Source organism: Primulina eburnea, chromosome 14 (genome assembly GCF_022965805.1).
Source record: "Primulina eburnea isolate SZY01 chromosome 14, ASM2296580v1, whole genome shotgun sequence".
Lineage (NCBI taxonomy): Eukaryota > Viridiplantae > Streptophyta > Magnoliopsida > Lamiales > Gesneriaceae > Primulina > Primulina eburnea.
In genome coordinates, this window is record NC_133114.1 from 2,847,311 (window position 1) to 2,870,684 (window position 23,374).

Sequence of the window (23,374 nt, forward strand, 5' to 3'; positions counted from 1 at the left end):
ACATTTTCGAATTTTTTTAGCCGAACTCAAGTTTTAATTTGAACCGAATGCGAGCAATTTTTTTTTAACATTTTCGAACTTTGAATCGATCTCGAACTCAAATGGAACTAATTCAAGCTGAATTTGAAATCAATACAAAGGTAAAAGACTAATTGAATTTTAAAATCAGTACAAGACTAATTAAATAACAAAAAAATCAAAATCATCTAATTGGATTTTATATATTTACTCTAATCAGTATAAAGATAAAAGACTAAAAACAAAACAAAAAAAAATGGAAGTCAAGGGAGTTTAGTGGGGAAAGATATTAATCGCTAAATCAAAAAGATTACATTTAAAATAATATATATATATTAATTTATCGATTAATTAATACTTCTTTAAATTAATAAAATTTTATGGTCTTAACATTATTAATTCATAAATGTTTATTATATATAATATAATCTAATATTTATATTCAATATTATTTCATCTATTCTTTTAAAAATCTATCTTTGTTCATTAAATATATTGCGTATTTTCAAAATTTTATTTATCCTATTAGAATATTCATTAAATATTTGTTTGAATACTTTATTTAATACGTGTGAAATCACTCTGGGCCGGGCCTAACTTGGTATTATTTTCTAACATTGAATAAGCCCAATTATTTACAGGAGCAATTTGGGTTCTCAAATAAGCCCAATTGTCATAAAATTTCCTCGCTGTTCATACTATTTGTGAAATCCTCGCGAATTCGAAATTATATCAAGAAGAGATTTTTCTAGGGTTGTTCAATAATTAATTCTCGCGAAATTGTTCTGATTCGTTTGTTGTATAGGCAAATATATCAGTTTCCAATTGCGCAATTTTCCAATCAAGGTCAATCCTACGTGCGGATTTTCATCAATCAGGTTCAGATTCCCCCTTTCATTGCTTCAAGAACCCTAGTTTATGGTTTCCGCTGTATTTTGATTTGGTTATTGACTGCGCATCAATCTGTGTTTTGGAGTTTTGGCGATCGTTAAGTTAGATCACAGAGAATTATTTACTTGGATATTGTACATTTTCTTCTTGTCCTCGATTTTGAAAACGCACATTCCGAAAATTGGCGATTGAGTTTGATCGATTTCGTTAGTTTTCGTTGTCAAATTCCATTTTGTAGCTGATTTTTAATAGTGATATATTTATAATCTAAGGCTTACAGGAAGTCAAGAAGCTAATAATTTAACCTTATGCGTTAAATTGTGTTGTTAATGTTTTAAAGTGTTATTCCATCTTTTTTTCTCACACCGTGTAAAGTTTTCCTAGTTCTTGATGGTCCTATATGGGTACTTTTTATAATTTAAGGCTTACAGACTGTGTAAAAAGGTAATTGAATTGCTTCTATCTTAACAGAATTCTTATTTTTTGTTTGGAAGCTTGAGCGACTGTTTTTGTGTAAAAAGGCAAATAGCGACGGTTTTGTCAATAACCGTCACTAATTGATTATAAATAAATACAGCACATTCCCGTCCATTTTTCTCAAACCCGCTTTCACTTCTTTCATAGTTTTTTCTTGGGCGATTTTACTCTCAACTTGAGGTAAGTTTTTTAGCTTTAATTTTTTTGTTATGATAACGAATTTTGGTAGCTTGTAGTCAGGTCACGATCTATCTGATTTTTTTTGCGTGAACAGTGCTCCGATATCTAAGCCCCCAGTTTGTTTTTCTCGAAGATTATATTGTTTCGACACGAGTTTTTTCTCATCCCTATTTGGTTTATTGTTTTTAAAATTGTGTATCATCCTTTTTTGGTTATTAATTTTTTAATTCACTTGGAACAAATTCCTCTTACAATTATCGTGTGTTCCTACTTTGCATAATACTGCTTTTATTGAACTGAAAAAGATATTTTCATTTATGTTAGTTTCAATAAAGTTTTTTATTTTAGTATACTCAATCTATGTAAGTTTGAATAAATATTTTGTATAACATTAATATTTTTTTTATTGGAAGATGTGTATCATTGTGAGAATGGCTTCTTCTTGAAGCCAAATCAAAAGTTGATTTTTTGTTATCGAGCTTGTTGTTTTTTGTATTGATGATGACCTCTTATTCAATTCTAGCTGAAAGTGAGGGAGGATGGTCAATATTTTATTCATTAATTTTTTTTTATTATTAGGTGTTCAATTTCAACCATCTCAGTTGTCTCAACTCATATACGTTTATTGAATTGTTCTCCTACATTGCAACACTAGGTAAAAAAAAATCTAAATTTTTTACTTTTATTAGCTCATTCATGCATTCAAAATTTTAAATTGTTTTTATTTTTGGAAAAAAAAATCTTTTCTTCATGTTGTTTTTTGTCTTGCAATCAAATAAAAATAACTAAAAGAGCTATTTTATTTTATGTTTTTGGTTTACTATATAAATTTAAATTTAAATTGAGATCTCTATGATTGTGATGCCAAAAGAGATAATACTCTAGTAAATTTACTATGTAAACTTTTGTATAATATTTCTCCAAATACTATTTTATTGATTTTCCAACACCTTTTAATTTTATTTGGTGTGAAAAGTTATATATGATGGAGTTTAAAATGTTATTAATTGTATGATTTGTTTTAGTTTTGTTCTGGGATTCTCTTTGAATAGCTTGGTGTATGTTATTTAAAAAAAATATGATGGGTCTCCCACTTTGTTTTTCTCGAAGAGTATGTTGCTTCAACACGAGTTTTTTTCTCATCCCTATTTGGTTTATTGTTTATAAAATTGTCTATAATACTTTTTTGGTATTATTTTTTTAATTCACTTGGGTCAAATTCCTCTTACCATCATTCTAGTGCATATTTGTTTATTGAAATTTAAATATTCATATTCCAATTAGTCCATTATGGTATTCAAATTCGGGAATTGAACATCATCAAACCTTGGGTTTTTTGGTACATGAAAGTGCAATAAGCAAATTATTTGTGATAATATATGCAATTGCAATAAGCAAATTGAACAGGGTGCTCTAAAGTTTGTACTCATTTATACTCTGGCATTGAGGCTTCTTAGGTTAATTTACAGTTTTTCACAACTAGCATTTTTCATATCTTTTTCGTCATATTTAGTGTATCAAAAGGGTCCTATTTTATTTATTTTTGTCTTTGGCTGTGTTGATGACAACCTTTAGTTTTTAAAAAAACTCATTTCTCATTTATACTCTGACAATGATGCAAAGTTGAGACCTTTAGGTATGGTTTCTTAGGTTAATTTACATTTTTTCATATCTTTCTCATCATATTCGGTGTATCCAAAAAATCCTATTTTATTTATTTTTGTCTTTGGTTATGTTGATGACAACATTTATTTTTTAAAAAAAAATCAGTTTTCACATGTTAATGACAACCTTTAGTTTTTAAAAAATCTCATTACAACGCTTTATAATTGATTGTTATTGTTTTATGTTAGGATTTGAGTTCTGGTGAGATTTTTTATTTTCAAATACTCCAATTTATAATGCTTGGAAACATTACAAACGATCAACTAAAAGGAGTTTGCCAATTTCTACTTTCTTTGCCACGTATTTAGCAAAATACTTGCAATAGTTTACATTTTTTTCTGTCATATCAATTTTTTATAGCACGTATTAATATATTGTTCTGTTTATTTTGTATGTTTATGTTGTACCATGGTATGATTCGATAAAATGAATATTTTCTTATTACGTTAGACTAGAGTGGATTTGGCTTATGCATAAAATGATTAAAGATAACTACAACTTTAATTGTTTTTTGTTCTATTTATTAGCTGAATGTAGAACACAAATTTTAGGTTTTTATATGCAATAAATTTTTGTTTGATGATATTCTCATATTTTTTGGACAATCTTTTGACTGTTTGTTTACTTCTTTTACATTTAAGTTTATCATTATTTCACATGAGATGATATTACTGCTTCAAAAGAATATTATTTTTATGATCAACGCCTATATCATGTGAGATAACAAATTGAGTTTGGCATATTTATTTAAGTTTTGGAATCTCTTGCCTTTCATGGATCAAGTACAAAATATTTTGGTGTCATGGTGTTGTAATATCATGAATGTTTAATATATTAGCCTTATATATTCATGACACACGCAACACGTGTGCGTCGGTGGCTAGTTATTTTATTATTAAAAAACTCATAAAGCCCTAACCAGTAACCCCACGGCCCAAATTTGCGTCTCCCGCCTCTGCTCCGAGCCATCCCGGGAGAACACGTACACAAGTCAACACCAGCTAACCACATAAACTTCAATTTGCATCTTCGTTTCTTCCCATTTGGACTTAAACTCGACTATCCCCGAGCCATCTTCTCAATTGCTGCTCAGAATCATTGCAGCTTCTCAATTCCTCGAGTTCTTCTGTTTGAGAAATTTGGGCTTTTTTCTTAGGTGCCAGAGACAGATTGAAGCATATGGCTACAGATATTGAAACAGTTGAGCAGAGATTGAAGTCGTTTCTGGGTCAGATACTAACGGAAAGAGGCATTCTTGAGAGAATTGTCTATAAACACAAAAACCAACATCGAAGATGCTCTTACTTTCAATATTTGCTGAAGGTCTTTTTCGCTCCGCGTTTTGCGCTTCCTTATGAATGGGTCTTGGTTTGAAGTGGCGAGTTTTCTTTCTTTTGTGTAATTGTTTTGTGACGTATTTTGTTCTTTTTTAACGGGTAGGTTCGACGAGATTTGAACCTTCTGAAATCAGTGAACTTGGAGGAGATATTGGACGCCTCTTTCTTGGTTATCAACGGGAATAAACCACAGCAAAAGGTGCAGCTTTTGGAAAGGTCTTATATTCGTTTATTGCTGTTTTCTTCTATGTATTCTCAGTTTTTCTTATTTCTATACTACTTCCATTGAATTCCTTATATGCTCCGGTCTTACAAATGCTCATCCCCTTTGAGTTATATTATTTGTTGGCGACCCTTGTGGTTTTAAGTATGTACTTGTGAATTCATATGTTATTTTCGTAGGCCATTTTTATGGTCACTGGCAATTATCCATTACTGTTCTGCTTATAACTATTTACTTGTGTAATGTATCTTGTGAGTGTACTTAGCTAATCAATTTGTTAGCTAATCAATTTGAGCAGTGATTTATTAGTAGTTTGGGAGTTTGGATCGGGGTTGAATTACACAGTTTAAGTGATTGGGTCAGGATATTAGTTAAAGTTTCTAGTGTAGACACTATATTTGGTTAAGGCTTCTGTTGTGTTTCCCACTCTTTTTTGTAAATTCTTGTCTTGGTGTATGAATATTTCACTAGATTAATATAGTTTTGGAAGGAGGACATCTTAAAACTTATTTATGATATACTTATTTCTTATCATATGCCAAGGAGAATAAACTAAACTACAACAAACTAGATTATTCATTTTCATCTGTTGGTAATGTAGTTAAAGTTTAATTACTAATTCTTTGTATCTGTTGATCAATTTTGCATGTGAAAGGAAATTCTTGTATAATATTTTTTGCTGTTTTTGCGTCTTCAGTTTGAAGAGGAGACGGTGTGACGGTGGCAAATACAATTTTTTGGAGAGGCTCTTGGGAGCTGCCCGCTTACTGTCACAGGTTTTCCCTTCAAACTTTCAGTTTCCTTTTATCGGACCAATGTACTCTTAGTCGTAATGTAGACTATGCATTATTGCAGATGGTTGAGCCCCTGTTGAGGGCAGCTATGTATCCTTTCATTTTGGTGTTTAGTTTAGCCTCTATCCTCATATGTAGTTGTGATGTGCATGAAATCAACCAAAATGTTCTTTGTCAATGTTTTCTCTTAACAATTCTAAGGGAGATATCTACACTGCTTGCTCAATCATTTTTTATGAAGTTATCCCTGACTACATTGGCCGTGCTTGCGCGCGTTCGAGTATTAGTTCAACAAGTAAGTATAACTATGTATCTTACAGCACACACACCTAGACTTCACCGCCTTTAAGAATCTTTTTGTCATATTCATCGCCTTAATCATAGAAAAGTATTTTGGAACATTGTTTGCCTTGATTATGTACGCAGGTACTTGTTGATGCTGTTCTTGTCTATAATTATGTTTCTTCTCTTTCTCAAAGGGAACATACTATAAAATTAAACCAAGAGGGATTTGAGGTTAGTCTGCTTTAGTTCATGCAAAAGAGATCTCTCTCATGCAACACATTCATTTTGATTTCGAAAGTTGCTTTCGATACATGCAACAGCTATTTCGAGAATATTATCCTACGAAGATGGAAGCTACCGTGACTTTAGACTGCATTTGGCAAATAGATAAGTATGTGTTAGTCGAGAGGACAGATGAAAGTGAATCAAAAAGTCAAGAGAAGGATGGCGAAGAAAATGTTTTCATACAGCCATCAAATATAAAATACGATAATATTGAGGCTTTCCTTGGAGGTACGTCCTCTAAATCAATGTGATGTATTATATGAATACATTATTCAATGACGGGTTACAGAAGTTTTCATGGACCTTTAGTGTTCCTCTTTTCCTTTCCTCTTCTTTCTGTTGAATATCTTTCTTGTAGCTTAATGTATTTGGTGTGTTTGCATGATGTTATTTCCCTTTTTTATTCGTGTAGTAGATGAATCTGATCCCATAGATGTGGAGCTTGTTTCAGCAGAACCGATTGTTGGTGAAGAAAGTTCAGTGAACCATCTTGAAACGCATGTTCAAAATGATTCACATAGTGCTGGATCATCGAGTTTTAATTTGGTTTCCCATAAATCTGAAACATGCGGTGAAAATTTGATGGAATATGATTCATTAACTGCTAGTAGCACGGCTCCTCTTGTTAAGCCTGTGAAACATAGAAGCCCAACAAAGAAGAGTGTTGCATTTGTATCTGTTAATCCAAGGAGAACACCATTAACTGCAAATCAATCGAAGTTTCAGCTGAGAGGAACCGAGAAGAGTGGAGAAGATCACTGCTGAAATTCACAAAAATAGTCTTTTCTGAGGTGAATATACATGAAATTGAAGTTATATGAGATTTTGATACAAATTTAATTCTCAAGCATCATTAAGGGACATCATATTTTTGTAAATCTAATTTTTATTAGATTGATTAATTAGCTTTCAGTCATGTTAAATTCTGTTTTTTTTCTCGTGTCTTAAGATCCCTATTTTATCAAAGGTGTGCGCTTCTGGGCTTGATCTATGTTACATTGGTATGTTATACCATTTCAGTGATTTTATATAAGATTATCCATTGATGTTATTAGATTTCACAACATTTTTATTTGAATTCAAAACTTTGATGTTTTTACGACATATTTGTGTGCAAATGATATCAAGGTTGGTACCATAGTTGGTGTGAGGTTTTGGATTCGTATGAAGATCTCAAATTTGGTATATATGAGATCTCAGATTCAAGATTCAAAGCACTATGAGCCCGTTTGGTATCAAAAGTTTTGTGATTAAAAAAGTGCTTTTTTAAGTTGGCTTTTAAAAGTGTTTTTTTAAGTCAAAGTTATGTTAATATTGTGTTTGGATGAATAGATAAAAAACATTTTTTAAATTAATAAATGTGTTTAGATACATATCATTAAAGTGCTTTTATAAGGTTATTAAAAAAGCTAGTGTAAGCTAGTGTAAAAAGCTCTAAAATAGGCTTTTAAAAAAGCTCTAAATTCAACTTAAATAAGTGCTTTTTTAAGCCTTAGAAGCCCACCCAAACAAGTTAAAAATTTAAAAAGTACTTTTTTAAAAAAAAAAGTGCTTTTTTAATTATAGTTTCTTATACCAAACAGGCTCTATATCTCCTTAATCAAAAATATGATATGGTGTGACGGATCTTTAATTTGAGTTACTCATTAAATGTTATTTGTATTTCAAAAATATTATTTTAAATATGAGTATAGTTGACGGTTTGTGAGAAGTCTCACAATATGCTTAAATATGAGCAAAAAATTAAAGTTTGTGAAATTTCACAAGAGATCTATGGTATTATTATTTATGAGAAGTTTTGACCTTTATACTCAATTGAAATTATAATCAACAGCATAAACCAACAATTGAGTAATGGGTCGGTTAGTCTTAAAAATTCAAAAGTTATTAAAATCGCTCTATAAATTACAAAATATCCCCAACACAATATTATTAAAATAAAGTTAATTCTCCTTACGGAGTTTAAATGAGTGATTGTGTCGAGATATATTAGTTGAAAGTTCTTGCAACAATACAAAAAAAAGTAAATTACCGACTGTTTTTGGAAAACCGTCGCAAAAAATAGCGATGGTTTTAATTTTATTACTTTTTTGGTTCCAACTTAATTATCGAGCATTCTAACCTAAATTCAGTCTCGAGTAGGGTGTTCATTGGTCGGGTCGGTTTTTTCATTTTTGGTTTTAAAAATATATAATCCGATATCCGAATCATTTACTTTCGGTTCAGCTCGGTTTTCTATCAAACAGTTCGTTTATTTTGGCTGATTATCTCGGTTTTCGTACAATTATTTAAATTAAGAATATAAATATATTATTAAATATGTTACATTTTTAAATGATTTATTAAATAAACAAAAATCAACTAAAAATTATTCAAAATATTCTTCATTCATTAAATATCATTCTCAAAAAATATATAATATAAATAAAATTATTGATTTAATGAAATTTCAGTTTTTTGTTGGTTCGATTATGATATATATAATCTGAAATGGAACCAAATAAACTTGGTTTTAACATTTATATCTGAAGTACAAAATTCGACTTTCAGTTTGGTTCGGTATTCGGTTTTTTTCATTTGGATTTTTGGTTTTTTCTGTTTTATCCGAAGTTTGAACATTCATAATCTCAAGTTCGTAAGCTCATATATATTAAGTACATTTCCATAAAATATTAGAGATCGTTCAATTTGAAATATCAAAGTTCGTTAATTATCAAAAAGAAATAATTCCACTCAAAAAAATTCCAAATTATGGTAAGCTCGACTTAAGTTCGAGGGAGGACAACATTTTTTTTTTGAATAGAAATCTTTCCATAACTCAAATAACCGACAAGTCTCGGGTTACAACATTAATGAGCCATGAAAGAAGAAAGCCGTCAGTCCATTCAAATAACACAGAAGAAACTAGAGCTCGATGAGCTAGAGCATGAGCGACGTTGTTAACCGTACGCCTCATATGATGTATCGAAAGAAAAGACTCATCCTCAAGCATCGCTCTAACTTCGGAAGCCACTCCGCCGCTGTGATTTAGATCGAAATTCTCTTCTCTCACCGCTTTAACCGCTACCAAAGAGTCAGAGAATATGCATACGTTGTCCAGCCCAAGCCCCAAGCAGAAGTCCATTCCCATCCTTATAGCCAGAAGTTCTGCACAAACCACACTTCCAGGAAACCGAATCGGACAAGCTTTCTCCCCAATGACTCTCCCCTGCGCATCCCTCACTACCATCCCCACACTGTATTTATCTCTGATAGAATCAAATCCCGCATCGACATCGAGTCTATACTGGGAGTTCAGTGGAGGTGCCCATGTAGTACACTGATTCTGGTTCCCATCCGCTTCCGCCTCCCCATGAAGCCGTCGAAGAGTCCTGAAGCTATCCATCACACCATAAACCCAACTCACATCCAATCCATTTAACTGCCCAGCGTTGTCATATATTCTTTTGCAGATTTCAGCCCATATAGCCCAACACAGATAAACGAAGGATTCAAAGTCATCATCATGTGTATTCTTCCTCACAAATAAAATACAATCCAGGAAAGAGGCATGGTTGTATTTTTTAATCCAATGCCAAAAAGGAGTATTTTTCCAAATATTTTTAATAACCGGACAAAACAAAAGACAGTGACTCGTAGATGCATAATGGAACTGACATAATAAGCACGCACCGTTTGTTGTAACATGATGAGTTGTAAGATTTATAGCTGTTGGAATGAGATCATTCGAAGCCCGCCATAGGAAAATACGTATCTTTGGAGGAATACGTAGCTTCCATAGGTTCTTCCACCACAGCATGTTGGGGTGACTTAACTGGAAAGAAGGTGGGGTCAGGCTATTTCGCTCCAAATGATAACCATCTTTAACTGTGTACTTGCCATTCCTTGTTCCTGTCCAAAATCGAATATCATTGCCTCCCAATCGATTTAATGGAATGTCAATAATTGCCTTTGCAACATAGGGAACAAACTGTTGTTGAATTGCTAACACATCCCACTCTCCCTCATTTGTAATAAAGTTACAAACTCTGATGTTTGTAGAGTGAATTAAGCTCCTTGGACATTGGAAGTTCTGAATGGAAGGAATCCATGGGTCCGTATGAGCATTGATGTGCTGTCCGTCACCCACTCTCCAACATAACCCCTTCTTTATCAAATCCCGACTCCACAATATAGATCTCCAAATATAAGATGGTTTGTGTCCCAATTCTGCCTCCATTATGTCCTTATTTTTGAAATATCGAGCCTTAAGAACTCTTGACATCAATGAGTCCGGTGATTGAATAATCCTCCACACATGTTTAGCTACCAATGCTTTGTTAAATGCCGACATTCGTCTGAATCCCATACCACCCACACCTTTTGGTTTGCATAATTTGTCCCAGCTCATCCAGTGCATCCCTTTTTTCCCTTCTTTATCTTGCCACCAGAATTTAGCACACATTTGTTCCATTTCATGACACAAATTAAGTGGCAATTTGAAACATGACATAGCGTAAGAAGGGATCGATTGTAGGACAAATTTTATCAGCACCTCCCTACCACCCATAGAAAAAAGTTTCGCAGACCAACATTTTATTTTCCTGGCCATTCTCTCCCTCAGGTACCCAAATTGTAGTCTTTTGTTGCGCATAGAGAATGTTGGTAATCCAAGATATAGATCATGTCCTTGAACCACTGGAACATCAAATACCCTTGCCATTTCGGCCACCTCATGATTAGATGTTCTAGGGCTTACAGTAATTCTAGATTTCTCAAAGTTAACTGCCTGTCCCGAAGCTTTCTCATATTTTTGAATACAACTCCGAACACCCAATCCATCCGCCCGAGTAGCCCTAAAAAATATAAGGCTATCGTCCGCAAAAAATAGATGTGAAATGACAGGACTGGAATTCGAGACTTTTACTCCTCTAAATATTCGATTTTTTCTGTTTTATCCGAAGTTTGAACACTCATAATCTCAAGTTCGTAAGCTCATATATATTAAGTACATTCCATAAAATATTAGAGCTCGTTCAATTTGAATATCAAAGTTCGTTAATTATCAAAAAGAAATAATTCCACTAAAAAAAAATTCCAAATTATAGTAAGCTCGACTTAAGTTTGAGGGAGGACAACATTTTTGACCTCACGACTTACATAATTTTCATTTTTGGCCATATTATCCGTCAATTCCCGCTACGTCGACTATCAACGAGAGCATTATGAACCCAAGAGAGGTATCATCTCAAAAAACTTGTCGAATGAATGATATAAACTCATGTATTTAAACACTACTCTTTCTTAATTTTAATATTTGATGTTTGTAAAACTCTGACATATATGGATAAATGTATATCCTTGGACAATGAATTTCAAACGAGTTTCTTGGAAGCTAATATACATGCATAATGCATGAAACTACCATGAACAATAGACTTACCCAACGTCAAAAACACCCTTAATATATTTTCTTTTTACGTTTTCTATAATACGTAGAAACATAAAATTGAATATAATTTTATTTTTATTATATTTTCAATGTTTTGAATATAATACGTAGAAACATCGAATCAAATCGAATATAATACGTTACAGAAGATTTTTCCGTGTCCTCCAAAGACACTCGCTCTCGCAAAACAGCTGCAACGACTGACAACATCGGTCTTCTCAAGAATCTCACTGAAAATGGTGCATTTTTAACTCGGTGTGAAGATCCAAAAATTTTGCATTACAAAGAGACAAAGTACCAAGTTGATTTTAGTTTTGCATTGAAATGAATTATGTCATGGAGAAGAATAAATTTACATGCAACCTTTAGTATGGAGGTGGAAGACATAAAGTCACATTGGTGATTAATGTCATAAATCATGCAATCTTTGGTACGGAGGAGGAAGTTCTAAAGTCGCATTGGTGTCTAATGACAAATGAATTAATGAAATCACACCAAAACAACATCATCAAATAATATGATACTAACACCAGTGAATTTATGATCGCTAAATCAAAAAGATTACATTTAAAATAATATATTTATAATTAATTAATATTTCTTAAAATTAATAAAATTTTATGGTCATAACATTATTAATTCACAAATATTTAATTATATTTCTTAAAATTGATAAAATTTTATGGTCTTAACATTATTAATTCACAAATATTTTATTATATTTAATCTAATATTTATATTCAATATTATTTTATCTATTCTTTTTAAAATCTATCTTTGTTCATTAAATATATTGCGTATTTTCAACTATTTATTTTATCCTATTAGAATATTCATTAAATATTTAATAAAGGTTAAATGATTTTTTTTTTTTGTGAATAATCTTTTTAATACATGTGAAAATTATATATTCAGCGACATTACTCTGGGCTGGGCCTAACTTGGTAATTATTTGCTAACATTGAATAAGCCCAATTGGTTACAGGAACAACTTGGGTTCTTAAATAAGCCCAATTGTCATAAAATTTCCTCGCTGTTCATACTATTTGTTAAATGCTCGCCAATTCCAAATTATATCGAGAAGAGATTTTTCTAGGGTTGTTCAATAATTAATTCTCGCGAAATTGTTCTGATTCGTTTGTTGTATAGGCAAATATATCAGTTTCCATTTGCGAAATTTTCCAATCAAGGTCAATCCTACGTGCGGATTTTCATCAATCAGGTTCAGATTCCCCATTTCATTGCTTCAAGAACCCTAGTTTATGGTTTCAGTTGTATTTTAATTGGGTTATTGACTCAATCTATGTTTTGGAGATTTCGCTGTCGTTAAGTTAGATCACAGAGAATTATTTACTTGGATATTGTAAATTTTCTTCTTGTCCTCGATTTTGAAAACACACATTCCGAAAATTGGCGATTGAGTTTGATCGATTTCGTTAGTTTAGGTTGTCAAATTCCATTGTGTAGCTGATTTTTAATAATGATATATTTATAATCTAAGGCTTACAGGAAGTCAAGAAGTTAATAATTTAACCTTATGCGTTAAATTGTGTTGTTAATGTTTTAAAGTGTTATTCCATCTTTTTTCTTACACCCTGTAAAGTTTTCCTAGTTCTTGATGGTCCTATGTGGGTACTTTTTTATAATTTAAGGCTTACAGACTGTGGAAAAAGGTAATGAATTGCTTCTATCTTATCAGGGATTCTTATTTTTTGTTTGGAAGCTTGAGTAGCACCAAGTTTTAGATATGGATTTGGAAACAGAAAATAGAATTGCTGCCATACTTTTGAAGGAGGCAGCGGAATTGCGTCGTCAAGCTCAGTCCGAAGGTACTCTTACCTATCTTCGGCAGCCCGCCGTTAGGAGTAGACCAAACTCCCGTTTCTTGACAGCAACTGTACTTGGTGTGCAACAAGGTTAGATTTAATAACGAATTTATTTGATGTTTATTTTCTAAATCTGTGAGGACTATGAATATTTAAAAGCTTTTTTTCAGATTTAGTTTTACCTTGTTTTCAACAATTATGGGAATTTTTACATTGCATTTAAGGAATCATAGTTATTCACTCATGACCTATGATTGTACGGGGTTCACAGATGAAAGATTATTTTTTGTATTTATTTCAATTATTTTAATACGTGGCGCATTACTGGGTTGGTTGGTTTTTTTGAATGTGGGCGGGAAAAAAAATTATTAATCATAAAAAATAAATCATGCACACATAGACGCTCTGAGAGTGCGCCTAAAGGGAGTAGTGCTCACTATTGATTCCATAGATCTTTTTTTTTGTTCTGATGATAATTTTTGTGTTTAAATAATCTCTCTTTAAAATGTTATTCCTAGCCAATCGTGTTGTTGAGGTAAATGAGATGTGGCGTCTGAGGGAGAAACAGCTGGAGCTGGACTCTAGACTTAGAGGGAAAAGACATGAAAGTGCCAGTGGGAGAGGTCGTGGTGATATTTTTGTATCTCAAAGTAGTTCGAATACTAGCCGCGATGAAATGGAACCAAATGCAAGTGCTTCAGATTCATCCAAGACAATAACTTTTCATGATCGAATTTCAATTGAAGGCGAAGGTTTGAAGGATGACGAGGTGGATGAGTTTTTACAATCAAGGTCTCTTTTCTCTCTTATATGTTTTAAACGGTAGTGGATTCAACAATTTGGGAGAGGGAGGCAAAGGTGGGGCCACTTTGTAGATTTTTGAAGGGTGGAACTTGTTTTAATGTTTATTTTTTTAAAAAAAAAAACTTAATTATATTTCTTGGCAACCTATGGCCCTCACTCATTGCTGGATATGATTTTTTATATATTTAATTTGATGGGACGATTATTTTCACAGAGAAATTTGCATAAACTCGGTACGTTTTCTTTTAAATTTGCAGGACCAAGCGAGGCAGGGGTGCAGTTGGCTCAAGAATGGATGAAACCGGTCCTTATCTTTCTTCATCTCCTGATTCTAGAAGATTTCTATCAAAAAGCCCTGACGAGGAACTTGGAAAACGTCGTGTTTTGCTTGGCCCAGAAAAGCCTGTTTCACTAAAGTATATTGAATCATCAGATGATGAATCCCTTCGAAGTAAGAAGTGGAAAGCAAAGAAGATGGGCCTAAGCAAGCATCACTCCAAGAAACACAAATCAAGAGAGGAGTTGAAAGATAAGACTAAGAAGAAGAAGAAGACGCGGGTGGAAGAGAAAAAGAGAAAGCATAGCATATGATAGTTTGTAACCTAAGAATTGTTTCATATGGTTGGGACAATTCAAACTTAGCTATCATGTATCGATCTCATTGATATTTATATGCATGTTTACTACATCGAAGAATGTGCAGAACTATTTTGTCAAAAATTTGAAGCTGTTGATTTTTATCTTTGATTTCAGCTCAGAACCTCGAATGGCATTTTGCAAAAGCGCAGGCCGTGCTTTGGAGGGGGTGAATCTTCAACTTAGGAAAATTTTAAATTTCTTAATTAGTTTTAATGAATTTATAAGCTGCATTCTTATAATCTGCGTCATATCGTCTTTCGGGACATGCAACGAATATAGTGAAAGAATGATCAACTTGTGTTTCATATTGTTTCTGACGTTTCTCGCGCTGTGCAGCCTTGCTGCAAAGATATGTCCTCAGGTTGAATATTAGTTACATATTTTGGTTTTTTTTTTTAAGATATTTTTTTTATAGTATTAGTTATTTACCACCAAAAACGATATCAGGTGACTTTTATATATTTTAATGATACGGGATGTTTTAAGCTTCAGAAAAGCTGGCGTTTTCGTTACTTTGCATCTCAAGCATAAAATTATGTTTATTTTGAAGAACATATGAATTGAAAATGATGATCCAATACGATTAAAAAAAAAAAACAGCTAAAAGTTGCATTTTTGGCTAACAATTTAAAAAAGAAAAGAAAATGCAACATGATTTTCGTATGTAGAAATTTAAAGTATGTGTTTTGGAAAACAAACCTCGCCATGAGTTTGCAGTACTAGTGGATGAAAAAAGAAAAGTCAAAATTTAAAGTTCCTAATCATGAAAAAAAAAAAAAATTTAGAGCACCATGTCCTATCTTCATAAATAAATAAATAAAGAACCCGACAAATGAAATTTGCTTCTCAATTTTGTCATTTTAGCATTTCAACGTAAACATTTGATAGACAATGCACACATTACAAGTTTTACAGACAATGCACACACATTACAAGTTTTACAAACATAAAAGTTGCAAGTAAAATCATTTCTCATGAAGATACTTTCTGTAATATTTACCGCGTTGATGTACAACCTAAAATATTACAAATCTTCGACATGATGATCAGTTTCATCGAATATCTCCTCCTGCAATAAATCAGTCAAAATTTCAAATCACACAAGCTAAGAACACATGAAAAAACCCAAGGGAATATAACGTACACACCGTTACTTTACCTGCAATAGCTCTTCAATGACATCTTCCATGGTTATTATTCCGACAGCCTCTTCTTCTTCGGGGATTTTTGGCAGAGGACTTCCATCTATTTCCAGGATGTCCGAATACATGTTCTCTGTCCACTTCTTGCTCTTTTGAGAAACGAGAGGATTGTTAGCGGTGTTTGGTGTGCTCTTCCATTTTTTTATCGGTATTTTGGTTTTGGAACTTTTATCCGGATAAGGCTTCTCACGGTTAATGTCTATTTTCACATCCTTGATAGAATCTAAAATAGAAACGAGCAATCAATTACATCATTAAGTCAATCATGTAAGTTAAATCAAAGCATGCATCTTAGAACAATAAATCTCGAAGAATATAGAATAACACCAATACGTAGTAAAATTTGAATCCAAAACCCCTACATGATCTCGAGGCCTCAGCCATCAAAATATATCCTAATTATGAATGCTCTGATGGTTTTTTCTTCAAACATTACACATATCCCCAACATTAGAGCCAAAATTATTTATGCATCAGGCTGACTTTAAATATGAGCAAGCAATAGTTTCCAGGTAATTTCTCAGGAAAACCAAAAACAATTACTTTCTGAAGCTCCAGCACTAGCAGAAAGGGCCGTCTCTTTGGTGTAGTGTCGTATAACAACAGCCATGTGACTGTGACCCTTCTGGAATTCATTCAAGATATCATATAATGGCATGGTTTCCGGAACCCTATGACATAATACAAAAGCAATATAAGTTGTATTATCATTTTCTTATCTGAGAAAGTTTCAGATACATTTATACTATCATATCTAAAGAGCAACCTGACGCATGAGATCCTTATATTCATATGATAAAGTCCAAAAATATTAATCTAATTAATGCACAATTAAAGTGGTCAGGTGTCGTTCAAAATATTAAAAGGATTTTCTATATAAATCATGAATTCAGTACTAAAGCCAGAACCAAAACATGTGCATGTGTGTCCATGTCTGTATACAGAGAGAGAGGATCATCAATACAGAACCAAATGTTTCCGTAAAGTGTAACCAGGTGCACACATTGTTACTAATTTGTAAGCAAAATGCATAGGCGTATAATTAGGAAATAAACTTGTCATCAGCACATCTCATTTTTGACAACAATCACAAAACACAGAAAATTCAGAAACTTGAGGCAGCTCAAAATACCTGAACATGGTATTCTATGTGAAAACCTTGGTGAGGCAGTGTCTTAATTTTTTATGGCCGACACGGTCTAAATTTAGATTCATAACATATTCAAAGTCTCCGACCAATAAGATACCTTGGAATTCTTCGTATAGTGACGCTCTTTACTGGGATTTCATCCTCGGGACGGACGGTTAACAAGTTTTTGACCTACAAACTCAGAAACCAACAAAATATACTGTTTAAATAATCTTAGGTCAGCCATAACTTGTAGGAACAACCATTTCAATATGCCACTAGGCGGATTTAATGATGTTGGAAAGTACGAGCGAAAAACTTGATGCATTACTTCATAGCTGGAAGCATACCAAGGAGCTGTTATGAGTTTCAGTAATTTAAAACTACGGACAGCTAGATCAAGAAGTGCCACTGTATGAACAGAATTCATGATATGAAGGCCACAGCAATCGACCTCAATCTTCAGAATAGCAGACGGTATAATGAAACCTTCACATTAAAACTTCCTAGGTTTTCCTTATCAAAAACTAGGATTGAAGCAGCTTCTCAAAACTTTTGGCGGAAATTCTTAGATTATAATCGATGTTTCTATGAATGAACAGATACAATAAAAAAATCCAGTTAAGACTGAAATCAGAGAAATCCCAAATACAGGGCTCATGATTAGGTAAGTAAACCAGTTGCTTTTAGATCAAAGTGGAGCTTTGCTAGCACACTTAAAGAATTGTAAAGAAATGCAGAGAATCTTTCAGAAAATTGTCGACAGTGTTCGACAGCAAAAGTCATAAAAAGAAACATTTTCTCCATAAGTAATCAACATTAACTGATTAGATAGTGGTACTATGGCGGTGCCATTTGAACCTGTTAGCTCTTCTAAATGCAGAAGTCATAAATAAACATTTCCTCCATAAGTAATCAGCATTAACTGATTAGATAGTGGTACTATTGGTGGTAAAGTTTGAACCTATTAGCTCTTCTAAATGTTGACATCTATAACAACCAAGAACACGAGCAAATTCTAACACCGTTATTGCGCGATTACACCGGAAAGAAATTCGGATTAACAGACAATACTATAGCAATGTCAAGCAGTGGTGCAGCATAAAATAGCTATGATTTTAAGGTGTGGTAACTATTTACTCAATGAAACTGCACGTGAAGAGGAACATGTAACTATTTACTCAATGAAACTGCACGTGAAGAGGAACATGTAACTATTTACTCAATGAAACTGCACGTGAAGAGGAACAAGTACCAGAACAAGCCCAATGATGTTTGTGGGTTCCTCAAAGTAGACAGGAATTCTGCTATTTCCTTTTGTCAAAATTAGATTCATCAAGAACCTTATAACAAATGCAAGTGTTATTGTTAGTATTAGCAACTGAGAGGATCACGTGGCTACATACAAAAATATGCATCACCTGTCAAGCTTTGCATTTATATCAATTGCAAAAGTTTCAGAAATTGGAGTCATAGCATCACCAGCAGTTTTATCACTGAGTTCAAGTGCCCCAGCAATGATTGTGGTCTCATCATGCGTGAGTTCTCCACCTTTACCTGCCTACATTTGAGTGGGCATTAGCTTTAGAATATCAGGAAGAAAAGTAAAAAGACCCTTATAAGAAAGTCAGCAAAATGACTCAGATACAGGCATACAGCACAAGCAATCAACTTAAAGAAAAAAAAACCACGATTTTCAAAACACAAAGAAACGGAAATGAAAAATAACATATTCCACAAATGTTGAATATTTATCTATCCGATACCTCGTTGCCATGTAAATTAACAAGTGTTTTCAACTCAGCTCGACGAAATAAAGCTCTGTGACCATGTCCAAGCAGTAAATCTAACAGCTGGAAATCAGACAACATGTATTGCAACAGTCTTTGTCTGAAAATGCATATTCGGAAATGTACAGAAAAACAAAAAATATACCTTGCTTATTGGATATGCAACTGGAAAACAGATCCAGACAAGGACGCGAACTACTGGAGCCACAGCTGCACCAATAGCAAGTCCATGTCTAGAACAAACAGATTGTGGAATGATCTGATGAGACACAATCAGTTCATGCATATCATTCATCTAGAATCTTGATATTTTCTTCATGCTAATAGTAACTTGAAAGTAAACAAGAATTTAAGGTTCCGTGTAATCTTTCATATTTAGTATGTAGATGCTTTACAAATTTTTTTATTTCCAAATCCTTCATAGCTGTATGCATGTAAACTTATGCTTTCCCTTTTAAGCAACCTTTGCTTATCCACCAATTGCAGAATGACACATCAAGTCTAGGACATTTGCATCATATAAACCTTCTTATATACTGTTTGTCCTTTCAATTCGCCACATCTGAAGAATCACATATAAACTTGTGATATCACCTTTACAAAACCTTTTTTTCTCCACCAATTCCCGAATTGCACATCAAGTCTAGAATATTCGCATCATATAAACCTTCATGTTTGCTATTTATCCTTTCATTTTGCCGCAACTAAAAGAATCCCTCATTTTTACTCTCATATTTTGGTACATCTTCAACAATCAACACCCTTTCTCAAATTTTGGAGTACTAAATGTATTCATCAATGTTGATTCCATCATCAACTAAATCCAGTAAGCCCAAGTGCTCATCCCAAACATGTAATAAAAGACCTAAAAATTCTGAAATATAATTGAACAGGATCATCATTTTTATCTTTTATAGAGGTGACTGCAAGTGTCATTGTAAGTAAATCTCTAGTAAAGGACATCTTTGCTAATTAAACTATAGTCACAGGGCTAAGCTACTTAAATCTAACAAAAAGGTACTAGTAGCTAGTTAAACAACTAGAGACGACTTACCTCACCAAATAGCAATATTAAAGTTACAGAAATGAGAATTGCACCCCAAGCTGCAATTAGACCATCAAGTAAAATAGGAAGTGCCTGCGAGGAAAAACAACTCAACAAATAAATCCTTTTTGACAAGATTCAATAACTTTATGAACATAATGCCTTCACTATTTCACCTCCATCGCAGCAGCATTGCAGAGAAGCAGTGTACAAAGCAACAAATGTTGTTTTCTGACAACTGGCAGTATCTTCACTGTTATGAAAAGGTGATAACATAACATCAATATCCATACGATCAACATCCAAAAATTAAAGGGCGCACAACCAAATGACTGGCAGAATTGTAAGCCATTATTGCAAAAATCTTTTACAAATGTCCCTGTTTGATATCCAATTGCTTTTTAAGTATCAATTTATTTTATGCAAACTCAAACAAGTGTAATTTTTACATCAAAATCATGACTCGGGCACTACTAACACAAGAAAAACTTTTCTAGGGTAGCATGAATGGAAGTAAATCAAAGTACAGGAATTAAGACGGAGAGCGATATGACCATGGCAGCATAGCTTCTTTTTACTACTAATACTAGTATTATGATATGTATACTTTTTTATAAGAAACTAATTTCAAGTCCTTATTTTGTTATCCAAGTAAACATCTTCGCACCAAAAGTGTGATTTTTTCAAGCACAATAAATCTTATCTTCTAGAACAAATGCACAAAATTTGTATCAAGGAATTAGAGTCTCTGAATCGCTAGTATGAAATGAATACTTCCACGCAAAATTGTGTACACAAAAAAATTTCACTAGATTTCAATTCTACGAACTGGAGAAACTGAATTTAAAGGAATTACTCCACATTAAAGTCCTGCGAAGTGCAAACTACTTTATTCGACCACTAGTTCACCCCAAACAAATTACAAAACGGTGATTCAACACAAAGCTCCAATAGCAAAGAAACTCCCCACAACCGTAGTTAATCACAAATTCAGCAAGCGGGTAACTTCAAACACAAAACAACAACAATAAAAAAAGGCAAAAAGAACATCAAGAACTTAGACGGGGGACGAAGATTACAGGCATGCCGACTGTCCCTTGGAGTTCCGGACTTGGCAAGCACTTCGAGATCAACAAGGCTGAGCGACATTAAGCCCAAAGTAAGCCCGGACATGAGGCCCGCAAACGCCACCAAAAACACGATCCCGGCAATGTGAATGAAGAATTCCGTCCCACAACATTCGAACTCCACCGCCATTCAACAACAGAAAGGCGCGCGCTAATTCAGCTGCTGAAATGTGCAACTGTTCACTTCCGATTATTATTATTTCGAACGGGGAATAATTGGATTCGAGGAGAATATTACTGTGCGGGAATCGGAGGGAGGACAATCGCAGTGGCATGTTTTATAAGCCATAAAGCTGACGTTTGGACATGAATGCATCCGGTGCAGTGATAAATGCTACGGTTCTCTTCTTTGTTGATATGATTTAACTCAATCAGTGAATTTAATATAAAAAATAATGAGTGGGTCTCATGTGAGATCGTCTCACGGACGGGTCAATCCTATCGATATTCATAATAAAAAAAGTAATATTCTTATAATAAAAAGTAATATTTTTTCATGGATTACCCAAATAAGATATCAGTATCACAAATACGATCCGTGAGACCGTCTCACACAAATTTTTGCCAAAAATAATATATAATATTTGTAGGCAATAAAAGACAAAAACTTGTGTGAGACGATCTCACATGTCGTATTTTGTGAGACGTATCTCTTATTTGGGTCATCCATAAAAAATATTATTTTTTATGCTAATAGTATTATTTTTAATTGTGAATATCGGTAGGGTTAACCCGTCTCACAGATAAATATTTATGAGACCGTTTCACAAGAGACCTACTCTTAATAAAATTGAATATTTTAAAAATTATATAAAAAAAATTTAAAAATAAAATATCATGATCCTCATCACTCATTTTGGTGTGTAACTTCAACAAATTGGTTTTGGTTATTTTTGCATCTTTCCTGATTAAATATAGTAATAATAAATGTATGTAGACAATTTATTAACGTTGTCGTAATAAATAGGTATACACAAAAATTATTGTTGTCGAAAGGTACTTGTAATATAATTAGAGGTACATTTGATGAATTGGATTTCAAGGTATACAATTATTTAGGAAATTGCAAAAAAAAAAAAAAAAATTGGTTCAAAGTTGGTTTATTTTTTATGTTAGTTTTTTGTGATTTTGATATTCAAATTTTAGTTTTAACTCTTTTTTTTTCTTGTAATTTTAGGTCGTTGATTTGACGTTAGTGTGATATTGTCATAGCAATGATGTGTCCAAGTGAGATTTAATAACTTTCACAATAATATTGAAATAGCAAAATACAAAACCAAAATCAACCAAAAAATGAAGAATATAAAACTCGTTATTGATAATAAAAATTATCAAAATTACAAATAACCAAACATAAAAGACAAAAAAAAAAAAAAATTAACCTCAAGTATCTGTCATAATTTGATAATATTGATTTGATAATATTTTATGGTTCCAAACGGATCGTTCGATCCTACTTGTGGGGTGTTACCCCCACAGAATTTAGATGGTTCAGATTTAGCCATATTTGTGATTTAAAAAAAATAGTGGATCTCATGTATTTGTGGTTAAATCTGGACCCTGAATCTACAGTGCCCCACATGTAGGGTGAAATATTCTGTTCCAAACTTTGAGTAAAAAGTAAGGATTAAATATTTTTTGAGATGGTCTCACGTATCTATTTTCGTAAGAAATGTCAACTCGGTTCAAATTTTAAGTGAATTTATTATTATTATTATCATTAGATATTTATTTTTCACGAGTCAGGTTGAGTTTGAGATTCGGAAGATCTTACGACAGGAACCTTAGGGAAAAGTAAAAAATAATTAATTTTGTATTCGAATGTTATTCAAATACGTCTCTTACCCAATTGAAATAAATTATAAATACCAGGATGTTTCATTAAAAATTAATTTAAGTTCTAATTACCCATAATTTAGTTATTTTAATTTTAAATTTACTTAATTTGACTTGTTGGTATATTGCTTTGAAACAGTTTTAACTACTCGATCTTATTACAACACATTATAAATTTAACAAGTTATAAATCGAATTTAATATAATACAACGACAATTAATAATAACATAATAAAAATTAAGAAAATAATTTTATATGAAATTATTTTCTGGAAATAAAATAAATTATAAGATAATATTAATAAAAAAGTTTAAAGCCTAAAACTTGTGTGAGACGGTCTCACTGGTCGTATTTTGTGAGACATATATCTTATTTGGTCATTCATGAAA

General features: G+C 32.7%; 3 protein-coding genes across 6 annotated transcripts; 2 read left to right on the top strand and 1 right to left on the bottom strand.

The window, feature by feature from the left end:
• Nucleotides 1-714: 714 nt before the first annotated feature.
• On the top strand, nucleotides 715-14,968 carry LOC140812228 (uncharacterized). 4 transcript variants are annotated; one of them, XM_073170451.1, is made up of 4 exons: nucleotides 715-864; nucleotides 13,286-13,502; nucleotides 13,931-14,204; nucleotides 14,474-14,968. In XM_073170451.1, the coding sequence occupies exons 2-4, from the start codon at nucleotides 13,334-13,336 to the stop codon at nucleotides 14,805-14,807; spliced, it is 777 nt and encodes a 258-aa protein (XP_073026552.1). In that variant the 5' UTR covers nucleotides 715-864; nucleotides 13,286-13,333; the 3' UTR covers nucleotides 14,808-14,968. The 4 variants fall into 4 exon arrangements, with proteins under 4 accessions (XP_073026552.1, XP_073026551.1, XP_073026554.1 ...); XM_073170450.1 differs by lacking the exon at nucleotides 715-864 and adding an exon at nucleotides 12,616-12,808; XM_073170453.1 differs by lacking the exon at nucleotides 715-864 and adding an exon at nucleotides 12,616-12,808 and having other exon boundaries at nucleotides 13,310-13,502.
• LOC140812227 (uncharacterized) lies at nucleotides 777-7,187 on the top strand. The gene is made up of 9 exons (XM_073170449.1): nucleotides 777-896; nucleotides 2,146-2,221; nucleotides 4,388-4,554; nucleotides 4,672-4,784; nucleotides 5,489-5,567; nucleotides 5,647-5,880; nucleotides 6,012-6,101; nucleotides 6,191-6,383; nucleotides 6,568-7,187. The coding sequence occupies exons 3-9, from the start codon at nucleotides 4,411-4,413 to the stop codon at nucleotides 6,918-6,920; spliced, it is 1,206 nt and encodes a 401-aa protein (XP_073026550.1). The 5' UTR covers nucleotides 777-896; nucleotides 2,146-2,221; nucleotides 4,388-4,410; the 3' UTR covers nucleotides 6,921-7,187.
• Nucleotides 14,969-15,685: 717 nt separating the features above from the next.
• Nucleotides 15,686-21,468, bottom strand: LOC140812226 (DUF21 domain-containing protein At2g14520-like). Its single transcript, XM_073170448.1, has 11 exons — nucleotides 21,101-21,468; nucleotides 20,198-20,274; nucleotides 20,031-20,114; nucleotides 19,122-19,235; nucleotides 18,953-19,039; nucleotides 18,608-18,747; nucleotides 18,442-18,529; nucleotides 17,305-17,378; nucleotides 16,601-16,728; nucleotides 16,015-16,280; nucleotides 15,686-15,924 (listed from the first exon to the last, which is right to left on the bottom strand). The coding sequence occupies exons 1-11, from the start codon at nucleotides 21,276-21,278 to the stop codon at nucleotides 15,880-15,882; spliced, it is 1,281 nt and encodes a 426-aa protein (XP_073026549.1). The 5' UTR covers nucleotides 21,279-21,468; the 3' UTR covers nucleotides 15,686-15,879.
• Nucleotides 21,469-23,374: the final 1,906 nt, after the last annotated feature.